The 20,613-nt window shown below is 41.6% G+C and overlaps 1 protein-coding gene across 4 annotated transcripts in view; it reads left to right on the top strand.

The window, feature by feature from the left end:
* The window catches only part of FSTL5 (follistatin like 5), a 324,108-nt gene that overhangs the window by 175,677 nt on the left and 127,818 nt on the right, over positions 1-20,613 (top strand). For 2 of the 4 annotated variants that reach the window (XM_079991392.1, XM_079991390.1), the window contains exons 5-7: positions 7,911-8,107; positions 8,895-8,915; positions 15,619-15,739. In XM_079991392.1, the coding sequence (XP_079847518.1) occupies positions 7,911-8,107; positions 8,895-8,915; positions 15,619-15,739 (339 nt within the window). The remainder of the gene's footprint in view (positions 1-7,910; positions 8,108-8,894; positions 8,916-15,618; positions 15,740-20,613) is intronic. The other 2 variants (XM_079991393.1, XM_079991391.1) reach the window with 1 other exon arrangement.

Below are 20,613 nucleotides of genomic sequence, written 5' to 3'. Positions count from 1 at the left end.
GACCAACTGCCTACACCCTTTCCTTCACAAAGTGAAGGTTTTTTTTAATTGTAAAGTATAATACCATATATCTACTATGCAGAAGACTTTGAGTAATGAATATTGGACAAGGCCTCCATCTTACATCAGCAGCCCCTTATTTGTTTGCTGCATGCAGTCTTGGAAAACCTAAGAGAAATATTTTGAAATTTTGAACTTAGATTATTTTGGTCAGTAAAAGTTCAAAATAGCAACACCGACTTTGGATGAAAATCAGTAAAGAACTTTGAAGTTCTATTCAGCTGCAGTAGTCTGTGTTGAGAGCCAATGTGGTCTAATGGTTGGGGTATTACACTAATACCTGGATTTAAATCCCCATTCAGCCATGAAGTTCACTGGCTGACCTCTGCCCAGTCACTTAGTTTCCGCTTAACCTACTGCACAGGGTTGTTGTCAGGATAAAACTGGTAGGAAGAGGAACCACATATGCCACCTTGAACTCCTGAGAGGAAAAGGTGGGATATAAATGTAATTGGTAAATAAATCAATAAAGCAGAAAATAGCATAGATTGATTTTCCAGGGGAAACAGGAAATGCCCAGAAGTTCACACAGATTTCAAACAGTACTTCTTTGAACCCACTTCCTTTAATCTTATCAGTAACACATATATTCACAAGAATGACTGTATATTGTTCAGTTCATACCTTTTTATAAATAGTCCTCTATTTAATTCTGTATTTAACCTTACAAACAGAGAATATTGTTTAGTACTTGCTTATGTGTAGCATCTTAGTTTGAAGCCCACTCATGGAGGGCGGGACCTACATTGCACTTTGAATCATTATCTTACAATAGTTTCAAAAGTTACTACGACAAAGATGCAGTGGCTTATGAAACACAAGGGAACAAATATGCTCCTTTGTGTTTGTACTATGACAAAAGAGCACCAGTTTTGAATAATTACTTCATATACAGAAAAGGAGTAAAGTGACATTCTTGTTGGTTCACTGTCATAACTTTGTTTTTGCATATGTATGAGGGGGAAAGGTGGATTTATGATCTCAGCCCCCTGTTTGAAGCCAATAAAAAAGCATGACATAAATCTCAAGTATTGAGAAACAAATTATGGCATAGATGGGGAAAAAATAAAATACAAATTGCTTGAATCTATGAATCATTTGAATGAACCTTTGAAAAATATTCAAAAAGAACACAGGATGGAGAGGTTAGCAGAAGTAACTTCCATTAGGTGTTTCATTTAACCACACAGTGATTTAGTAGAAAACCAAACCATTTTAAAATATTGACTAGAACTAACATTAAATTCTAGACAAAAAGTCATGCTGGTCCTTCTCAAGGTCCTTCTCACTTTCTCGTATGTCCCACTGACATATGTCACATCACTGGCTAACTGTGCTTATTTCCTGGTAATGTATAGCAAACAGAACAGCCTCTATAATAAGTGGGGTTGAATAGACAAAAAACTAGCTATTAGACGTGGCAATGCAGAGAAAATGCAACGATTCATTTTGTTTTCTGTAAATATGGTGTTGTGAAGTCACCATCTTTCAACAAACAATTGCCATAGTATGTGGAAAATTTTCAAGGCAAAAAGGAGTGGGATTTAAAATAATGGCCACTACTTTACTGATGAGCAGTGCAGGCTGGAGATGCTTCAACTAACCACATAATTGGCTTCTTCATAGGAGGACTAGTATCAACCATTTGGCAAATCCTGGGCCAATTTTCTCCCCCTTCTTCTATGTATCCAGATTAGGTAAACTATAACTTGACCTGTTTGTTTCTCATGGCCAAATTAAACATGACAGAGGCAGACATGTTTGTTCATATGTCTTCTTTGTTCACATACAAAATGGGGAGTAGGTGGTCTAAGAAGTGTGTGGGTAAGGTGAGCTGAACTATCCACCACCTTACCTGCTCACTGGTTTGCCTCTTTCAGTATTAAAATTTAACCCACTCTTTCCCTTTTTTTATTACACTTTTTATCTCACCTTCCTCCTAGGACCTCTGTGAAGCACACATGGCCACCACTGCTTTTATCCTCACAACAGTACTCTGAAGTAGGTTAGACTGAGAGCAGGTTTGGCTCAAGACATTTTGATACCTGAGGTGAACTACAAAATGGTGTCCTCGGTCCCCCACCACCAGGGAAGAAGGAATGAGGAAAGTTTTACATTGGAAACAAGGGGGTGGGTATCAAATCAACCTTACGTGATGGTTGAAGGTATTACTGCTAGAATAAATAACTTGAAAGCTGGTAGATGGATAATAGCTAATGATACTGCAAGTAAAACGGTACCATATTGCAAGCAATACAATAAACTGCTTGCCATTGTACTCAGGCCACAGAATGTTGAGTGCCTCCATCACAATGGTACATGTCAGGCCCTTCAGTGCTAACAATTCCAGTAAGATGTAAACTTTCATTACACTTTATGGATTGCATTCATGGTCTTCTCCACAAATAATGGTGGATTAGGGGAGAAAGAGAGAGAAAGAGAGACTCTGTAATATCTCTGAAAATTCAGTTCTTTCTCTAATTACACTTCTAAACTTATATTAAGTCATGTTAGTTCACTTGTCATATGAGCACAGACCAAAATAATACAGCTTTTATGAGTATTTTTAAAGCCTCTGGAAATTTGTAAAATTACAGTGAGTGGCTATGTATGTTCTCTTCTTGGTAAAACTGAGAATGTCATTTCCATGCTGTACAAGTGAGGTGTAGAAAGAAAGGGGGAGAAATAACATTACTTGGGGTCAATCGAATACAGACATTTCTGTGGGAAATAGCTGGAAATGAGAGCATCTTAATTAGGACTGCTACCTGACTTTTGAAAATGGAAAATGAAATTGTGTGCTTATAGATTGCAGATGATCTAGCTCAAGACTTCCCCCCTTACACTAAACTATCACCATTATTGTACATTATGAGCATAATGACAGGCTTTCAGGCAAGTTGTTTAAATATTGACTTGATTTGTATAGGCTTCTGACTGAGATGGGAAATATGCTGGATGGCTTCTTTAGTAGCATGACTAGAATTGTAATTCCAAGGCTGGGTGATGTTCAGAGTGAACAGGTACTCGCTGAAGGAAATTACTGCTGTTATCATGTTGAAACGCTCTATCAAAATAGTATGTTTAACTGTTGCTAGTATCTAATATATTTCCTAACAGATGTGATAAAGAAACATAATGGCTTGGATCCAGATAAGGTAGATAAATCAACCTTACAAGGGCTGAAAAACATAACAAAAAGCACCCGAATCATAGGAGCTCCCAAGTCTGCCTTTCTGTGGCTGGGTGGTTTGTTTGGTTTTAATAAACCATTATGATTAACAGTTCACATTTTGTATGCATACTGGGTGGTCCCTCCCATTAGCAGTGAGGCAGTCACCTCAGGTGGCAGATGCTAAAGGGCAAGCAACTGTGATGAGTTGCTGGAGTACAGAGCTATCAGGCATGGTCCCCATTGCCACTGTTGAAGTAAGGTTCAACATCCAGTCCAGTAGACGTCTGGCACCATCTTGCCTTCCCTCAGGCAACAAAGTGTCTTGGTGACCTAATGCTCTATGCAAGTGCGTGTTTGTGTGTGTGACTAGTATCCAGTATCCTTCAGGAAAAGTCAGAATTTATATCTGTGTCTTCCTCAGAGTGACTAGTTTTGTTTAGCAGGTTTATTTTAATAATAATTAGAGATGGGAAGAAGGTTGGTACAGCTAACAGTTTAATGCAAACCCGAATAATCTTGACTTCCCCCCAAATGTGGAAACCGAAACACAGCTATTCTGTGAAATTGCCACTATGATGGGGAGGTTAGTGCCCATTGAATCTCTGCCTTTAAAGAAACAAAAAAACTTCTGCACCAAACAACTGCATTTTTTAATCTCAGGTAAAACACAGTGTCTTTAAAGCATTTCTACCCAAGGGAAATAAAATCATACTCCCATGCTTAAAAATTCAACAAGTGTAGGTTCTCTCATCACGGTCTCTGCTGGATTTCTGCCTGTCACAAGGTATTTAGAAGCCTTGCCAGGACAGGGGAAAGAAAAACAAACAAACAAACCCTTGTTAATTTTTGTCTAGCTGTTGTTGATCTTTCATCATCATCATCATCATCATCATCATATTCAGTAATAGTAGTAGAGGACACTTCAGCCTTCTCTAATTAAAGTTTGCATCAGTTCCTATGGATTTTCCTCACTCCTGACAAGCGAGAAAGCCTAGCAAATCATTGAGATTGTAGCTCTTGTACGATTGGGAGAAGCAGGGGAGAGAAGATTCCAAACCAATAATGATGATGATGATGATTTATACCCCACCCATCTGGGTGGGTTTCCCCAGCCACTCTCGGCAGATTCCAACAGAATATTAAAATACAATAGTCTGTTAAACATTAAAAGCTTCCCTAAACAGGGCTGCCTTCAGATGTCTTCTAAAAGTCTGGTAGTTGTTTTTCTCTTGTTTAAAAAATACACGAGACAGTGTAGGTCTTTCAAGACCAGTGTTATGTGGTCTCGGCGGCCGCTCCCAGTCACCAGTCTAGCTGCCGCATTCTGGATTAGTTGTAGTTTCCGGGTCACCTTCAAAGGTAGCCCCACATAGAGCGCATTGCAGTAGTTCAAGTGAAAGATAACTAGAGCATACACCACTCTGGTGAGACAGTCTGCGGGCAGGTAGGGTCTCAGCCTGTGTACCAGATAGAGCTGATAAACAGCTGCCCTGGACACAGAATTGACCTGTGCCTCGATGGGCAGCTGTGAATCCAAAATGACTCCCAGGCTCCACAGCTGGCACAGTTACCCCATTTAGGACCAGGGAGTCCTCCACACCAGCCCGCCCCCTGTCCCCCCAAAACAGTCCTTCTGTCTTATCAGGATTCAACCTCAATCTGTTAGCTGCCATCCATCCTCCACCGCCTCCAGACACTCACACAGGACCTTTACCGCCTTCACTGGTTCTGATTTGGGAGAGAGGTAGAGCTGGGTATCATCCGCATACTGATGAACACCCAGCCCAAATCCCTGATGATCTCTCCCAGCGGCTGCATGTAGATGTTGAAAAGCATGGGGGAGAGGACAGAACCCTGAGGCACCCCACAAGTGAGAGCCCTGGGGTCTGAGCACTCATCCCCCACCACCACTTTTTGAACATGGCCCAGGAGGAAGGAGCAGAACCACTGTATAACAATGCCCCAGCTCCCAGCCCCTCTAGAAGATCCAGAAGGATGTTCTGGTTGATGGTGTCAAAAGCCGCTGAGAGATACAGCAGAACTAGGAAACAGCTCTCAACTTTGTTCCTAGCCCGCCAGAGATCATCGACCACTGTGACCAAGGCAGTTTCAGTCCCATGATGAGGCCTGAATCCCAACTAGAAGGGATCCAAATGGTCTGCTTCTTCCAGGCGTGCCTGGAGTTGTTCAGCAACCACTTCCTCAATCACCTTGCCCAAGAATGGAAGATTTGAGACTGGGCGACAGTTGGCCATATTGGCCGCATCTAAAGATGGTTGTTTAAGAAGCGGTTTGTTAACCGCCTCTTTCAGCAGGTCTGGGAAGGCTCCCTCACAGAGTGAAGCATTCACCATCCCGCAAAGCCCATTGCCCAGCCCTTCCCGGCTAGCTTTTATAAGCTAGGGTGGGCAAGGATCAAGGAGACAGGTGGTTGGTTTCACTCGTCCAAGCAGCCTGTCCACATCCTCGGAGGTAACAGATTGGAATTGATCCCACACAACTTGACTAGACAGGACTCTAGCACTCTCCCACCCCGGCCCTGCTCCCACAGTAGAGTCTACCTCTTCCTGAATCTTAGTGACTTTATCTGCAAAAAACCTTTGCAAAATCATTGCAGGAGATCATGTGGCCCATACTGGGCCCCGATGTAGCAGGTGGTTCCGCTAAATTGCAAACCACCTGAAAGAGTCTCCTGCTGCTGTTTTCTGCAGATACAATAGAGGTGGTGAAGAAAGTCTTCTTTGCCGTTGCTACCGCCACTTGGTAGGCTCGACATTGAGCTCTAACCCGTGTCCGGTCAGCTTCAAAATGAGTTATCCGCCACGGGCGCTCTAGCTGTCTCAGTGATTGTTTCATTGCCCTCGGATCTGTGGAAAACCACGGGGATGTCCAGGCTCCATGCAATCAGAGAGGGTGCAATTACACTAAATTATTTACTCTAGAAATAAAAGGACAGGTGGAACATGTAAGATAAATATCATTGTTTGTTTTGGAACATCATATATTTTCTTGTGCATTCATAAGTGAAGTACAGCAACATGAAATTGCAGAAGAGTTTTCCATCAGCTACCACTGAATAAATAAGTCACAGCCCTTCCTTATATTATTTATTTGTATTTATATGTTATATGTACTATTAATATAATTAAATTTTTTTCTCATTTTTGGATCTGTATTCCACTTTCTTCTCCAAAGAGCACAAAGCAACACACAGTGGTATTTGTGGATGCAAACGGGATCCGTTCCGGAGCCCCGTTCACATCCAGAGCAGAACGCAACCCGCATCTGTGTGTGCCGCGATTCGCTGCTTCTGTGATGTCATTTCGAGCGTCTGTGCATGCGCAAGCAGCAAAAATCAGAAGTAACCAGTTCCGTTACTTCCGGGTCGCTGCGGAAGGCAACCTGAAAACACTCAACCTGAAGCAACTTTAACCTCTGGTCCATGGGGTCACGAAGAGTCGGACACGACTAAATGACTAAACAACAACAACAACATGACTGTACAATGTTCTCTCTTGCCCCATTGTATCCTCACAGCAATCCTATGAAGTACGTTAAACTGAAAATGAGCAACAAGCCCAAGGTCAACTAGCCCAATGAGCTTTAGAACTGAGCCTCTAAAATAGCCATAGTGGTGTTTTTTTCTGGGTTCCCCCTACCCCACAGACTGCCTGGAATGGCTCCAGGGATTATATATATATATATATAGTTACTTATCATCCATTTATTGGAATCGAGCATGCAAGGTTGTCTCTTATTTGAATTCGCTAATCACTGTGAGTCATTTAATCTAAAAAATGATGCCCTCTCTATACCAGAATTAATTTGCCATACCTTTCTTCTGTATGAACTTAATTGCTATTTTTAAATAAATAATGGGTGTAACTGATGGCTTTTAATTATAATTTTTTTCATTCCATAAAATATAATTTATGTGAAAGAAGCTTGACATGTCGATGGTGACAGGTTTCTGAATGCCCCCTTTACCTCTGTTTAGTGAGCCTTATTAGCTTCTGTAATTGACCCATTCTTCATACTTTAGAACTGAAATTATTTTCAAAGACATATGAAAAATGTCATCATTAGGAAGTGATTGAATTCTCTGAGTAAAACTCACATGCATAACGATTACCGGGGTAATTGTATTGACATTTTAAAGTAGAAAATTGAACTCTCATTGAGTAAGTTCAGTGGAACTTTTCGCTTTTCTCTCAAACTGAATTTTAAGTTGCTTTATTTTGTTATGCACATGCTTTTCATCAACCAAGTTTGAACTGCTTAACTCCTTGTGCGCTAATGCTGTCATATTGTTCTAGCTTCTTATTGTTGTACTTTATGCTAATTATTGATATTTATGCTGTGGACTAATTCCCACACTATTCTAGAAAATAACTATTGTATCTAAGCATATGTTGAAGTGCTGGCTGGAAATCTCACATATGGACAAAGCCCAATTTCATTGCACAATTCTGAAAAAAACCCCAGTCATGTTCATCCATTTTTTTCCATTTGATTGTATTGTTTAATATCTATATTGATCTAGGCATATTTACACATGCTTAAGGGTCAAAATTCAATTGTAGCATTTGTGCTAACAGGAACAGCCTGCCTTTCGTAGGAAACAATTTTTAAAGACCTAATTCAAGTAATCTTAAATATGTTATTATCTTGGCAGGGGATAACTGTAAGTCAATCGACTACAATAAGATGAAAAACTTTCTGCTGGATCTCCAGAACAGAAGATACATGCTACAAACAAGAGAAAGAAGTGTTGAAGATAAAATGGCTTTGAAGAAATTATTGGTGGATCAGATGTTTAAATATTATGATTCAGACAACAATGGTCTTGTGGACAGCAATGAACTAACACAGGTAAATGCTTTAGTTACATTTTTGTTGCATCATATGATAAGATCTCACCAGGAGATTACATAAGGCCATAAGAAGAGCCTTATTGGGTCGGGTCAAAATCCTATCTACTCCAACACTATGTTTGCACAGTCTGTACTTGTGGATCCCAGCAACTGGCATTCCGATCCATATTGGCTCTGAACATTTTCTAGAAAGAGTAATCACAAGTGTTTCAGTTGTTTTTAACACTCTTTAAAAAAATTCAAAGTGAGATCAGTTTGTTCCTCACCACATATTATTTCAGCTCCTAAAAGTCTTGCATTTATAGCTTTGTGGGAGTATAATCAGGGCTCTTGTGTCTTTGATTGCAGCAAATACTACCTATACAAATATTCTCTTAACATTAGAAATAAAAGGTCCTGTAGATACTTAATTCACTCTGTTTGTACATCACAGGGACTGGAGGATAAATCCATCTTTATTTCTCAGACAAATGATAGCTAGTCATTTCATCCTAGGCCATCTGTGTACTCTACAAATCCAAGATATCATTTTACATGATTGACAGCCTTTGTGCAAGCAGAACCAGCCTGGAATAGTAGCCGTGGAAGTAAAGTGTAAGAAATATTTGCTGAATGCTGTAGATAAACTTGATTATAGCTGGGTCAAGGTAGTGTCCTTTAGCATCTGTTCAACCTACTTTATTATGATCACTCACATTATTGATATGCCTTAGTACTGAGATCATATTGCTATGTAGGACTAAAATTTGAAGTCTGAAAAATATCAACTGTTTTATCTTTTACAGCTGTCCCCACTCCTGAATAAGGTAGGCACAGATTCCATAGAAAGAGACCCTATGTTGCTGTCCATATGACTCAAACCAAGGGAAGGGCAAAAAGCAGTTGGACCCAGTTCTAGATAATCCAATTTAGTACTGAATGCATAGTTCCTAGTGCTGATTTGGTGTGCAGCTTCGATGGCATGGTTGAAGGAGGGGCAAATTTTAATGTTGTCCTACCTCCCTTGTGAGCAGGAGATTGGTGGTGGTCTCACAACCATCTGATCTGTTGTTGAGTCAGGAAGAACATTCTCCCATTAGCCATTTGTTTCTACCACCCCTATTATTTCAATATACGTGAATGAGCACTCCCAATAAATCACAGATGCAACACAGGGATAACAATATTTTATGCACCACCCAGTTGATGGCTGATCAACTAGGCAGCAGAGGAAAGTGGAGGTGGTTCCAGACCCCAGATTTCTATACTGGCTTCTGCTGTTGTGCTGCTGTACCTGGTTCAAGGTGTTAATGCTAAGATGCAAAACCCTAAATGACCTTGGATCCAAAATTTGAAGGAACATATTCCCAAGTACCTTTCATCCTAAACTTTCAATTAGTGGGAGAGGCCCTGTTCATGGTCCATGAGATGGATGGTAACATAGAATCACAGAATTGTAGAGCTGGAACAGACCCCAAGAGTCAGCTAGTCCTGTACACTGCAATGATAGAAGTTATTATCTGTGGTGGCTCCCCATCTGCGGAACTCCATCATCTCATCAGGTTGTCCCCCTGCTTCAGCCATGCACACACGAAATCAAAACTCATTTATTTGTCGAGATCTTGGTGAGATAATGAGTGTCAGGTCCCTATCAGAAGCTTTATCTGCTATTATCTTTGTGATGTGTTGTGATTGTCATTTCTTTGCTGTTTAAAATTATTCTTAGGTGTCTTTGCTATTTTACGTTGTTAGCTGCCCTGGGCGCTCTTTTGGGAGTAAGGAAAGAATGGAAAAAGAATAAAAAGATAGCTAGGTATTTCAAACAAGTTAACCCTGTGATTCACAATTTACATAAGCCAGAATAGAGGAATGATTAATTTTATATACAATATCTTGGCATAAATAGATTGTGGGGCACAATCTAAATCAGCAAAGTTGGTCAACAGCACATTATATTCCCCCAAAACTCTGGGTTATAGGTTGTGGCTAATAGGATTCACCTTGTCGCTCCCTTTCTGATCTATTGGTGTAATAAAATCCCCAAAGCATCTGGTAATGGGAGTGCTTAGTAGGCACTGTGAGCATTTTACAACCCCACAGAATCAGACCCTAAATATAATCGTCAATCAAGGGCTATCATGCTGAAAGTCCCCCTGTGAATCTGTGGTGAGACAAATTTACTTGCATGTTTTCTATGCCATGAAAGCAATTACAATTCCTTGCATAGTTGTAAATTCAGTTTCAATTATTGCAGGTGTCAATGTGACTGCTTAATGCTGAGAGGTGGATACTTAGAGTACCAGTTGTTTTATGGGAAGACACAGTGGTAAAATGTACTTTACCAGTTATTCATGCATTTGTTTTGTTACCAAGGAAATATATTTTAATGAAAAGCAAAGCTTATTCACACATTCACAGGAATGGCATGCAGAAAGCACAGACTGATGTGTGACCCATCTGTGCACAGACAAGGATATATACAAATGTATGCTGGCCAGTAACAAATTGACACATTATTTTTACAGACTTGATTGTATGCTCTCCCCATGACTCACGATCTATTTGGTTCATTAGAAGACACTTACACATAATGCCTGTAGCAGCAACTCCATTCTAAAGGTGCCTCAGGCTGGAGGTGGGGCAGCACATGTGTCAATCAACTGCCCCATGACGACAAAGTCATTGTCTGATGCCCTGCACAAAGTCTCTCTCCTACCTCACCAGGCTGTTGCAAATAATAATAATAATAATAATAATAATAATAATAATAATAATAATTTATTTATTTATTTATACTCCACCCATCTGGCTGGGTTTCCCAAGCCACTCTGGGCGGCTTCCAACAAGAGATTAAAAATACATTAAAACATAAGCCATGAAAAACTTCCCTAAACAGGGCTGCCTTCAGATGTCTTCTAAACAGAGGGGGGAGAGAAAGGTGCACAAGCTGGAGCTCTTGGATAGAAAAGCACGCTATAAATATACAGTGGACCCTCTGGTTACAGATTTAATTAATTCCAGGGGGCTGTGCGCACCCTGAAAAATCCGTAACCAGAGGCGACCAACTTGGATGGCTTCAAAAGAGCATTCAACAAATGCATGGCACTCCTGGCTATCAGTGGCTCTTAGTCACAATAGCTATGGTCTGCCTCCATGGTTGGAGAAGCATGTTTCCAGATACTAGTTGCGCAAAACCACAGGAGGGGAGGGTGCTATTGCACACAGGTCTTGCTTGTGGGTTTCCCTGGTCCCTGTGGGAACAGGACTAGATGGGCTATTGGCCTTATCCAGCAGGGCCCCAGCAACACCATTGCTATGTAACACCATTCAGAGATGATGTAAAGAAAAGCCAGCAAAGCAGCTCAATTGCTTTAACCACAGAATTTCACAGTCCGGACATTTATAACAAAATACCGAAATGAAACAAGCATGTTTCCAACCTTGATAACTAACAGGCAAAACATACTCTGAAGTATGTGCTGTTGCACAGCCTTGATGTCTGAACTACCAGCTCTCATTCTAGCCTACCTCACAGGGCTGTTATGAAGATAAAAGCGAAGACAGCCTTGAGCTCCCGGGAAGAGAATATACAAATATTCAACAGCAACAAATAGATGCAGTTTCACAACTCTCAGCAAATCATACATATACACATAAATCATTTTGCCAGCCTTGACTGAAAAATGGTTAAAGTACCGTCTAAAGGAATATTGACTTACTGCAGCTGTAAGATGTTTAATTATTCTATGGTTGTATTTGCTTATTCATTTTGCATTTTTCACCTTCTGTGGTTACTGAATATTAATAAATAGCAGCCCAGTGATGATAAGCAGACCAGTAATGGCTATGTGGGAGACATGTGTGCTGTCTTTACAGAATAATACATAATTGACTGGTTTGGTATGTTTTGTTCAGAAGCAACCACCTTGAAATAAATGTGGTTTACCTCCTACTGGAGGAAAAGTGGTGCCATTGCAGTCCCTCCCTGTCTATTTTCCAAGACAGCACACTTGGGAAGTGAATGACATGGGCATGGCTGCTGGAATGTAGCCCAGTGTAAGACTCACATCTGTTGCTGTGCCCACTTTTTGTCTCTGGCCCCACCACTGGCGTGTGACCCAGAAGGTACCTCAGGAGGGAGCATGGTGCTTAGGCTGAAAAACATTCACCACCCTTGGTTTAAACCAGTGGTCCTCTAGCTTTTTCAGGCTACTTCCTGCTTGGTTCCATAAACTCACCCCCAGCGCTCCCCACCCTACAAAAATTGTTATTCAGAATAGTGGTTTGCATGACCCACTAAGGAAGATAATAACACCATAAACTTTGAAACAGTAGTGATTGATTGCACATTTATTCAAAATCCATTAGAATATATTTAGTTGGATTAATTCAACAAAATGGATGAATTTTGATCCAGTGATACCAGGAAGGATCTTAGACACCACATTTAGTAACTATTTCATTGTTGAGTAAATTCTTAATGTGATGGATGGACTTGATGAAGTGATACCTGTTTCCCAATGTCTTCCCAATGGTTTAAAGTCACTTAAATCATCACCTCCAGCTCCCCCTGCCTCTTAGCAAGCCCCCAGAGGGTGGCACCACCCCCTTTGGGAACCACTGGTTTAAACCAAGCTTCCGCAACTTGCTGATTTCCATAGGTTGTTGGTTTTCAACTCTCACCAGATGCAGCATGGCCAATAGTCAGGGTGCCAGAAGTTGCTTAAAGCATATAGAGAGCACAGATTGCAGAAAGCTGATTTCAGAGAGAAGAAAAATGTCACCACAATAAAAGCCTCTATCTCAAAATTTGCGTAAAAATTGGGGTGGTTTGGGGTTAATTATTATTTTTATTGAATTTATATACCACTCTTCACCAAGAGACCACAGGGCAGTTTACAGCATAAAACACAAAATGCATGATATAATCGTAAAAGGAAACAAAGAGAACTCCTCGCCTCTCCAGATGTTTCCTCCAAATTCTCATGCTCCTAATTGGGTGGGTAAGGGGAGCTCAGTGCATCCCCCCATCCGGCTTTTTGGCTTTGATAAAACCAGCAGCATTTTTACGTGTGCTGAAACTGCTGTGGAAATTATACTCAGAAGAAAATGAGTCCTACAGTTGAAGGCTGATTTTGCCCATCTTCACAGAGCTCATTTACATAGGCGATAGTGAATACTAAGGCAGTTTCAGATTGTGCTTTTATCAGGACACATTTGATAGGTAAGACACTTAGAATCAAAGGACATAAAATTACATTCCTGGTGGTCTTTCTGAACTCCACAAATAAACATTCATTTGCAAAACCAGAAAGAGAACAAGCACCTTCTAGCCTCTCATTCCATGCTGGATCATTAAACAAACACAAGTCTGTCTCTGAGTTGGGTAAATTTACCGAGGAATTTTTTATTTTTTATTTAAGCAGAAAAGTTGCAATGGAAACATCCTTACTAACCTAAAAAAAAGGAGGGGAGTGCAGGCTTTCTTTATCATCCAATTTTGACGGACAGCATTTTAAAGAAATAAACAGAATGAATGTAAATACATTATAATTGCTTTTTCTGCTTATAAGGAACTGCCTTTGTTTGCAAGAGACTGACATTTGTAGCGCAGATCTGAATGTTATCCAGCAAACATTTTTGGTGTGAGAGAAGTGGGTTGGGGGCCGGGAGGGAGGTTTTAGCAAATGCTAAAATGCTTTAAAGGTGGTCTGTTTTGCACAACTGGTGTTTACTGGTGTTCACAGCCTATGTCAGCTGCTGCTTCAACTTCATTGTTTCAAAACTACTTTTTTAAAAGTAACACCAAAACCACCAGGCAGCTGCTCAGATCCGGGTACATGATGGTGTCACATGCATTTAAGTAAGCAGGAAACGAGAACTTTCAGCTCAGATTTAGGGAGGGTTGGAACATGTGGCTTAAAACACAGGGAGGTCATTTTCTCTTGCTGTGTTTCAAGGAGAGTGGAGTATTTTCACCCAATGCACATTTCCCAGTTCATTTCCCTGTGCTTGTAACACACACACCCACACCCAGTCAAGCAAGCTGAGCTGTATAAACTGTCGCAGCAATCAATCAGCACCAAGGTCAGTGGCTAAATGCTGTGTTGGCCCTAGAGATGTTCTCAGTCTCAATGCCAGGGCCAGTGGCTCCTGGACACCAGCTAGCTACGCTGCAGTCTTCCACCCCGGTGGTTCCAAGGTGTCAGCAATGATGGGTATCCCAGAGTGGAGCTCACCGTCAAAATGGACTGAGCAGTGACAGTAATCACTTCAGTAATAATTAAGTTGTTTGCTTAGTTTACGTAGTCATTTAAAGGTACCTATCACAAGGGCTGTAAGAGTAGTAGACACATCCTTTGCATTCAGAAGGCCTTGAGTTCAATATTCAGCACCTCCTGGTAGCATTGGGAAAGACCCCTGTCTTACATCCCAGAAAGTCACTTCCACTTGGTAGCAACAATATTTAGCTAGATGGAACCAACAGTCAGATTCTGATGATCCTAGAGACAAAAGAGAATTAGATCTGGGTATCATCATTATGTCGATGAACAATTTCCATACAGTCTTCATCCTGCATTTTTGTGTAAAGTTTAATAAGCATGGGAATTAAGGCAGAACCCTGTAGAATTTCCTACAGGATATTTCCCATGTGACAGGACAGCAGTTAACCTGCAGCAATTTTTGGTACCTTTTCATAAGATGGAGTCAGAAACAACGTAATTCAGTGTTCTAATTCTCAACCCATACATGTGGTCTGGAAGGACAGCATAGTTTATAGCAAAAACTGCTGAGAAGCTGAGGACAACCAAGGGGATCGTAATTCACCTACCTCTTTTCCAATATAGGTTGTCTTTCTGAGCAACAAAGGTAGCTTTAGTAACTGTGAAAGTTATGTGGCCTATAATGGTGATGATAAAGTTGCCTGATTTTTCCTGATCCCTCGCTCTCACAGTAGACCACACACCACATCTCAGGCATTTCCAGAGGGTCTACCAAACAAGAAGTGGGGGAAAGGGTGACATACTGGAGAAGAAGTGGTAGGAAATTCCCCTTGGATAACAATCACTGCATTCAAGAAATATTAGGTGCCACACTCTGACGTTTGCATTAGAATGCTAGTGGCAGAAAGGAAGAGCTTGCTATTCTTCTTCCATGCATGATGAGGATATATTAGACTCTCTTAGTTCTCTGGGAGCAGTATCTATAATAAAGGTGAGACTGATTATCCTGACAAAAAAATGCCTTTCAACAATCCAAAATACATAGTTTGTATTTCATTTTTAGCTCTTATTGTATGTCCATAGAATTCCAAATCTAAATGTGCATAGTCAATGAAAATGTATTAATTTTTTATGAATGGCACTATATAATTACAAAGCAACTTGAAATTTCTGACTTTACACAGTTCTCGTTCATTGCCCTACAGCATCCTTAAAATGATCTATTAAATGATATTAGGAATACTTAATTATTCCATTCAACTCTTAGAGCTCCAGTGTAATTTCATGGTTATAATTTTCTTGTCAGGTAATAAAGCAGGATGAGCTTGGCAAGGATCTGTCTGACTGCTCTCTTTTCGATCTCTTGAAATATGATGATTATAACGGTGACAAGCACCTAGGCCTGGAAGAATTCTATAGAGCATTTCGTGAGTACAATTTCTAGTTTTATTCCCAGATTTATCTCCATATGAATGTATGATTTCAAAAAAGCTTGGTGTAATATTTGAAACAAATCTTACAATTTTGCAACTTTTCTTGAACTGAGGCCCACTACAGTAGACCCAACCCTTATTTAAGTATTTATTAAGATAATGGAATATTTGCGTGTTGAGGTCCCCAATCCACCCCCCAAAATAACTCACAACGGACACGTAATTTTTGTTTAAGATTTTTGGCATGATTTTGGCCACAACTTTATTAAAATACAAACTGTGAGTGGTTGTTTAGGCATTGGTTAAGACTATCTGTCCCCCCGCCTGGGGACAGAACTGACTTCCGGGCACCACCGAAAGACAGTGCGGGGGAAAGCAAGTCGGGGAAGAATTGGAGCTGAGACACAGACCCTCAACTCTCACCCGCCTGCTCCCCGAAGGCTTGCCGGCCCTAGTCCCATTCCAGGGATTGGACGAAAAGATGGCAAGCCCCAGGATTCCTTTAACGGAATTCCCTTTCCGCAGCAACCATGGAGGGGCAGGCCCAGCCTATCCTGAACCCCTCCATGGAGGGGTAGGCCCAGCCTATCCTAAACCCCTCCTCCACCAGATTTATAACCAATGCCTAACCGCCAATCGAGCCCTTTATGCTCGCCGCCAACCACTCACAATCCCAACCCATTCTTCAACCCTTCAATTACCGCATCCAACCAGACATCATTCCCCAGCTTGGAAAGATGTACCCCATCATTGCGGTAAAGGGCCAGAGCCTTGAAGGTAATATCCTGGTGGTAAATCACCAAACCACCCAATTCCGTTACCCTCTTGCTCACTGCGGAATTAATGCGCTTCCTGGCCCTTTCAGCAGCCATGGGTTGAGAAATGCCCTGCCAATTGCTCCTTTGCAGCAATTGTGACCAAAATATTTTAACGTTAGGTATTAAGGTCACCAACTCCCCCAAGTCTTTTCGAATCGTGGAGCGCAAAGTGGAGCAATCAACCTTTGCCATATCATTCTCCCCCAACTGCACCACAATTGCCAAAGGGGGACCATGTGAAAGCACCCTCCGCTTAATTAGTGGGATGAATTCACTCCACCGCATTCCCCGTCTGGATATCCACGACACCTGTACGTGCTGTGGGAAGCCAAGATCCGGTCCCCTTCCAGACTGCCTCGCTCTGATGCCAGCCCAATAAACGATGCTGTGCCCGACAATCCAGATACGGACTGGAGCGAGACCTACAGGGTGGAGAACAAGCACACATCAAATACAATAATTCAACATCTCTTCCGCACGTAACCTTTGAACGCATCAGACTTCCACCGGCCCAAGTCCTTAATCCTGTGGGCCGACAACCCCCAATGGGCTGCTGTTGTAGCAGCACCAATGCGAAAGGAATGGGGTGCGAAACCATAAGCCGGGACCCCACAAGCAGAAATAACCTTACGCATTACCTTGGAAAACTGATGACGTGCCAAGGGACGACCATTTTCGTGAATGAACAGTGGACCCTTCCCAGAGGGCCTCACTGCTAAGAATTTCCTCAAATCCTTAACCGGGCAAGGACCCGGCTCCCCAGTTACGGGGAGCCTTATAACTGCCCCCCGACCCAATTGGTCCGTCTTCGAGTTACGCACCACGATTCTCACTTCCACAGGGGATAAACATACATCCAGAAGCAGCAGCCCCCTGGAACCGCCATCTCGCCTAGCCTCCATGACCACTTCCCCCACCCGTAATGCGGCAAAGAATGCAATTGAAAAGGCCGCCGAAAAAAGGCGGGCCTCATACTTGGACCAACAAACGACCCTTAATTTGGCACGCATTCTACTCAGCAACTCAAAAGTGATAGGCTGCCGAACTGCCTTGCTAGGGGGAGCAAGACGACCCCAACCTTCCAAGGCCTTGCGCACTACAAACTTGGCACAAGGATCCTTGTTGAAAAATGATTTACTAAAAAAGGAAATTGCTGCAGAATGAATCCGCAGCGTCCTAGCAGCTCGGCCCAGCTGAAACATATGTGCCAAATACTGTAACACTTGAGAAGTGGAGGGAGGGGAAGATATGTTGCCTGCGACTGACTGGGTAAAATTTAAGAAGTCAGTCCATGCTCTTTTATAAGACCCCAAAGTGGATGAAGAAATGGAGGCGGCTACTCCCTGCAATACTAATTGCTGCCAAGGTTCCAGAGATGCTCCGGGAAATACTCTGGACACGCACGAGACTCTGGAGCCAGGGACCTGAATCGCTCCATCTGAAAACGGGACAGAGCATCGGCAATCTCGTTAGATATCCCAGGGATGAAACTTGCAGAAAATACAATATTAAATTTCAAACAATGCAATACGAATGCCCGCAACAGGGCCGATACCCTGGGGGAGCGAGATGACTGTTTTGCCAGCACGTTCACAACAGCCTGATTGTCGGACCAGAAACAAACTCGGTGGTCCCTGAACTCGTCAACCCATAAATGCACAGCTACTGCAATGGGAAAAAACTCAAGAAACGTTAGGTCCCGCGTGATAGCTTGCCCCTGCCAAGCAGATGGCCAGCGCCTAGCGCACCATCTACCTTTCCAATAGATACCAAAACCCAGTGAACCCACAGCATCAGTGTGCACTTGAAAATCATTGTGGAGGTTCAAAATGTCCTGCCACAACGACACGCCATTAAATTCTTCCAAGAATTCTAACCAAATCCGGAGGTCCTCGCGAACCCGCGCGGACATATGCACCCTGTGATGCGGGGCCCTTAAACCTGCTGTAAGCCTAGCCAAGCGTGAACAAAATGGGCGGCCAGGGGCCACCACCCTACATGCGAAGTTCAAGTGACCCAGCAAGGATTGCAGTTGTCGCAAAGTTACCTTCTTTAAAGGAAGCAGCTCTTGTATGACATTCCGGAGGGTAAGTATTTTATCGAGTGGAAGGCTAGAGGTTTGCGACACAGTGTCCAATTGGATACCCAAGTAGGTCAATTGGGTAGATGGGCCCTCAGTCTTATCAACTGCCAACGGTACCCCAAATTCTTCCATAAGGGAAGCAAAGGCTCTCAGCAATACCACACAATCGCCGGTGTCATGAGCAGAGGCCAGTAAAAAATCATCGAGATAATGGGACACACCTACCAGGCCGGTTTTAACACGCAAAGCCCATTCCAAAAAGGTGCTAAAACACTCAAAAGCGGAACATGCTATTGAGCATCCCATGGGCATAGCCTTGTCAACATAAAACTTTCCCTCAAACTGAAAACCTAGCAACCAATAATCCTCTGGATGAATTGGTAGCAAGCGAAATGCAGATTCTATATCGCATTTTGCTAGCAAAGCGCCTGGGCCAAATTTCCTGATCATCTTGATCGCCTGATCAAGAGAAGCATACTTCACTGAACAAAGCTCCGGAGGAATAACATCATTTACTGATGTGCCACGAGGATGAGATAAATTATGAATTAGGCGAAATTCCCCCGGAGCTTTCTTGGGAACAATACCCAGTGGAGATATGTGTAAGTTAGGTACCACTGTATAGCAAAGGAAATTGCATGAAAAAATGTGTACGTTAGTCAAAACTCTATACATAAATATATGAGGAGAAATTCACACAAAAATGCTGATGAATTTGCATGAATATTTTTTTTAAAAAAGCAAAGTGCCTCAGAAACATGGGGAACCAAAGTTAAGCATGGGGAAATGAGAAACAGAGCGAACCAAAACTGACATATCCTTCTGTTTATAGTTAGAAGACTGTAGTGGATCTTGCTCTCTTATCTTTTTGCTCTCCCATCATTCCTAATCTTGGAGAATATCTATATACCACAGACTCTTCCCCCCACCCTTCTGAATATGCTGCATGACAACCTTCTGTTTTACTTCCTTTCTGCAAATACATCAGATCCTAGTACTTAGTGTTAATTAGTCTGTAAAAACTAGTTTTCTTTGCTTCCAATCAGTAGCACCAGATTATGCCTCATGTTTATCTATAAGAATTCATCAGGCTACTGGGTAACCTGTTTACAATTATCTTGATTTTAGCAAGCTTATGTAGTTTTGATTGTGCTTTCCCTTAGGGAGGCTTACTAGCACAGTGCGTGAGAATTTCTGTCATATGTTTATGGACCATGAAAAATAATAGCCTGAAAAATATTTGAATATAGGGGTCTGGTCTGGGGGGGGGGGTGAGTCTACAACTGAAAATACACATTTCAATACTAGTGTTTGGGATTCAGGGTCTTTAGGAGTTCAGATTTCCTTTAAGTTTCCTTTCTGAAGTCAGTTAGGCAATTAAATTCTGTTTAAATATGCAGACAGGACAGGAGTGTGAAACCGGCATGATTAATTATCACTATTGTTTCATTAGCATTTCCTAGTAGGGAAGATTTTTTTTTCAGCAGTGTAGTTAATTAGAGCCTTGACTGTCATCTGAAGATGGTAAGTTCAGAATCAAACATGACTGAAAATTACTTTGTGAGTTTTATGATTTGGCATCTCTAAGCCAATAGGGATTTGGATTCTGCAGCTCAAAAATCAATTTTCTTTTAAATACTTTTTAATGGGAATGTGCTGAATTTTCTCCATTTTCAGCAGAAAAACAATGCTTTCTAAAGTTTACCCATTTACAGTGGTTCATTGTTCATAGCCCCGATCAGCTACATTTTTAGCACATTTTTATAAATATATATGTCTCATTATGTGGTAAATTAATGTAATTGAGGGAAAACTAAGCTAATTCAGAATGAGAGAAATCTTATTCAGAAAACATTGTCCTCACTTTGAGGGAACTTCATAGGAGCTCAGTGACATCCTCACATAATCGTATCTTATGGACTGCTTAATGACATCTCTATCACTAGGAAGAACAATATTTTTAGTAC

The sequence above is a fragment of the Podarcis cretensis genome (assembly GCF_951804945.1).
Source record: "Podarcis cretensis genome assembly, chromosome: 9".
NCBI classification, from domain to species: domain Eukaryota; kingdom Metazoa; phylum Chordata; class Lepidosauria; order Squamata; family Lacertidae; genus Podarcis; species Podarcis cretensis.
Note: the sequence above shows the minus strand (reverse complement) of the source record. Positions and strands in the feature narration are given on the sequence as shown.